This window comes from Carlito syrichta, unplaced genomic scaffold (assembly GCF_000164805.1).
Source record: "Carlito syrichta isolate Samal-C Ts95f unplaced genomic scaffold, Tarsius_syrichta-2.0.1 Scaffold153894, whole genome shotgun sequence".
NCBI classification, from domain to species: Eukaryota; Metazoa; Chordata; class Mammalia; order Primates; family Tarsiidae; genus Carlito; species Carlito syrichta.
In genome coordinates, this window is record NW_007097990.1 from 319,782 (window position 1) to 322,441 (window position 2,660).

At 55.1% G+C, this 2,660-nt stretch overlaps 1 protein-coding gene across 1 annotated transcript in view; it reads left to right on the plus strand.

Annotated features, from left to right (window-relative positions):
• Nucleotides 1–1,286: 1,286 nt before the first annotated feature.
• MCEMP1 (mast cell expressed membrane protein 1) overlaps nt 1,287–2,660 on the plus strand; it is a gene marked incomplete at its 3' end in the record, with an annotated part of 3,416 nt that continues 2,042 nt past the window's right edge. Inside the window, exons 1-2 of the mRNA XM_021709005.1 lie at nt 1,287–1,380; nt 1,996–2,085. Coding sequence (XP_021564680.1) covers nt 1,287–1,380; nt 1,996–2,085 — 184 coding nt within the window. The remainder of the gene's footprint in view (nt 1,381–1,995; nt 2,086–2,660) is intronic.

The following is a 2,660-nucleotide window of genomic DNA, read 5'->3' on the forward strand; positions in this document are numbered from 1 at the left end:
TGTAACTCACAGGGTATTTGGAGGCGTGTGTGTGTACGTGTGTTAGTCGGTGCCTGAGTCTGGGTGGGTGAGGAGCAACCCGGTTGGAGAGGAGACTGTCCCTCCGGGTTCCCCCAAAGCAGAGGGGCACAGGTGGGTCTGTCCTCAGTCCCAGCTGCGGGTGGGGCATCGCAGTGGTTAACCCCGATCGTTGCCTCACATCCGGGTCTTTCCTCCACGGGGCCTTGGAGAAGCGGCATTTCCTGGGGTGGAGCTGAGGACTGGGACTGGGGTTGGGGTGAGGAAGGTGTGGGGGGGACCAGGAGTCCTGCCTCCAAGCCCTCTCAGAGGTCAGGCTTCCCTCTCTTTACTTTTTTTTTTTTGAGTCGGAGACTGCTTCTGTCACCCAGGCTGGAGGACAGTAGTGGCACGCTCGCGGCCACCTCAGCCTCGACCTGCTGGGCTCAGGCAATCCTTCCGCCTCAGCCTCCCAAGTAGCTGGAACTAGAGACACACGCCACCACGCTTGGCCAATTTTTTGATTTATTGTCGAGTCGAAGTCTCACCAAGTTGCCCAGGCTGCTCTTGAACCCCTGGACTCAGGCAGTCCTCTCGCCTCGGCCTCCCAAAGTGCTGGGATTACAGGCTTGAGTCACCGCGCCTGGCCTTTTTTTTTTTTTTTTTTGAGTCAGGGTCTCACTCTGTCACCCAGGCCGGAATGCAGTGGCATGATCACGGCTCACCACTGCCTCCACCTCCTGGGCTCAGGCGGTCCTCTCATCTCACCCTCCAGAGGACTACAGGTGTGTGCCACCACACCCGGCTGATTTTTAAAAATATTTTGTAGAGATGAGGTCTCACGATGTTGCCCAGGCTGATCTTGAACTCCTTGTTTCAAGCGACCCTCCAACCTCTGTCTCCCAAAGTGCTGGTATTACAGGCATGAGCCACTGCGCCTGGCCACAACTCTCTTGTGACAGGCAAGAGGCAGGAGGGTGTGGTACATACGGGTGGACACACACACGCACACACGCACACACGGCTTCCTATAAAGTTTCTGACCCTTCTATTCTGGCTCTGGGTCTAGCAGCTTCCTTTCTGGGACCTCCCTTAGAATTCTGGTCTCCTAAGACCCTCTTGATCTGGGGGCGGTGAGGGTGCCCCAGGATGGGAGGGTCATGGATCCCTGAAAAGAGGAGGCTGTCCTCTCTTTCCTGGCCCCACCCCACCCCTAGGTTTCCTCATCTGCCTCGACACCTTCCGGTGGGTGGGGATGTGTGTGGACACATTAGCGGGCTGGGGAGACCATGGAGGCTCAGGAAACCTCCAGGCACCAAAAGATCAAGATGCACGCAACGGGCTTCAGAGACAAGAAGCGGGGACCTGCAGCCCAGAAGGAAGGTTAGGAAGCTTGAGACAGGAGGAAGAGGTCAAGAAGGAAGGGTTGGGACCGGGCACGGTGGTTCACGCCTGTAACCTCAGCATTTTGGGAGGCCGAGGTGGGAGGATCCCTTGAGGACGGGCGTTTGAGATCAGCCTGGGCAACACCGCAAGACCTCATCTCTACAAAAAACTTTTTAAAAATGAGCTGTGCATGGTGGCACCTGAAGTCCTGGCTACTCAGGAGGCTGCGGCAGGAGGATCACTTGAGCCTGTGAGTTGGAGGCTGCAGTGAGCTAGGATCATGCCACTGCTCTCCAGCCTGGGCAACAGAGTGAGACCCTGTCTCTAAAAAAATGAAAATATAAAAAAAGGAGAAGTTGGGAGGGGAGAGGTAAGGAGCTGAAGGTGGGGCTGGGGGCTCCCCCCTCTCCAAGATGTGCATGTTTGGGTGTCACCCAAACCCTCACAGACACCCACTCTTGCTGCTTAACCAAGAGGCAGATCTCAGCTCCTCACTCCTTATTTTTACCCCCAGAAATGTGTTGTGTGCAGAGGCTGGGTGAACCAAGCTCTCTGATCTCCCCCAGAGCTCTGGGCGGGTCTCCACAACCCCTCCTGCTGACCCACACACAGGTGCAAGTGACCCCGACTATGAGAATATCACCTTGACCTTCAGAAACCAGAACCAGGCAAAGGATGGTCATCTACCCCCCACGAGTCAAGGTGAGTGGGAGGGCATGGGGGACAAGGGGCTGCGTGGAAGTGACATGGTGGTTATCGGGAAGGAAGAGGTGGGAGGCTGAGGTGGGAGGATCGCATGAGCCTAGGAATTCAAGACCAACCGGGGCAACATAGTGAGATCTCATCTTTATGAAAAAATTTAACAAGTAACCAAGTGTGGTGGTGTACACCTGTAGTCCCAGCTACTTGGGAAGCTGAGGCGGGAGGATTGCTTGAGCCCAGGAGTTTGAGACCAACCAAGGCAACACAGTGAGACTCATCTCTACAAAAAAAAAAAATTTTTTTTTTAAGTAACCAGGTGTGGGGGTGTGCACCTGTAGCCCCAGCTACTTGGGAGGCTGAGGCATGAGGATCAATTGAGTCCAGGAGTTCGAGGCTGTGGTGAGACATGATCACACCACTGCACTCCAGCCTGGGCCACAGAGGGAGACCCTGTCTCTAAAAATAAACCTTTATTTTTTTATTTTTTATTTTATGGAGTTGGAGTCTCACTCCGTCGCCCAGACTGGAGTGCAGTGGCCGCTCCCGGCCACCGCAGCTTCGACCTGCTGGGCTTC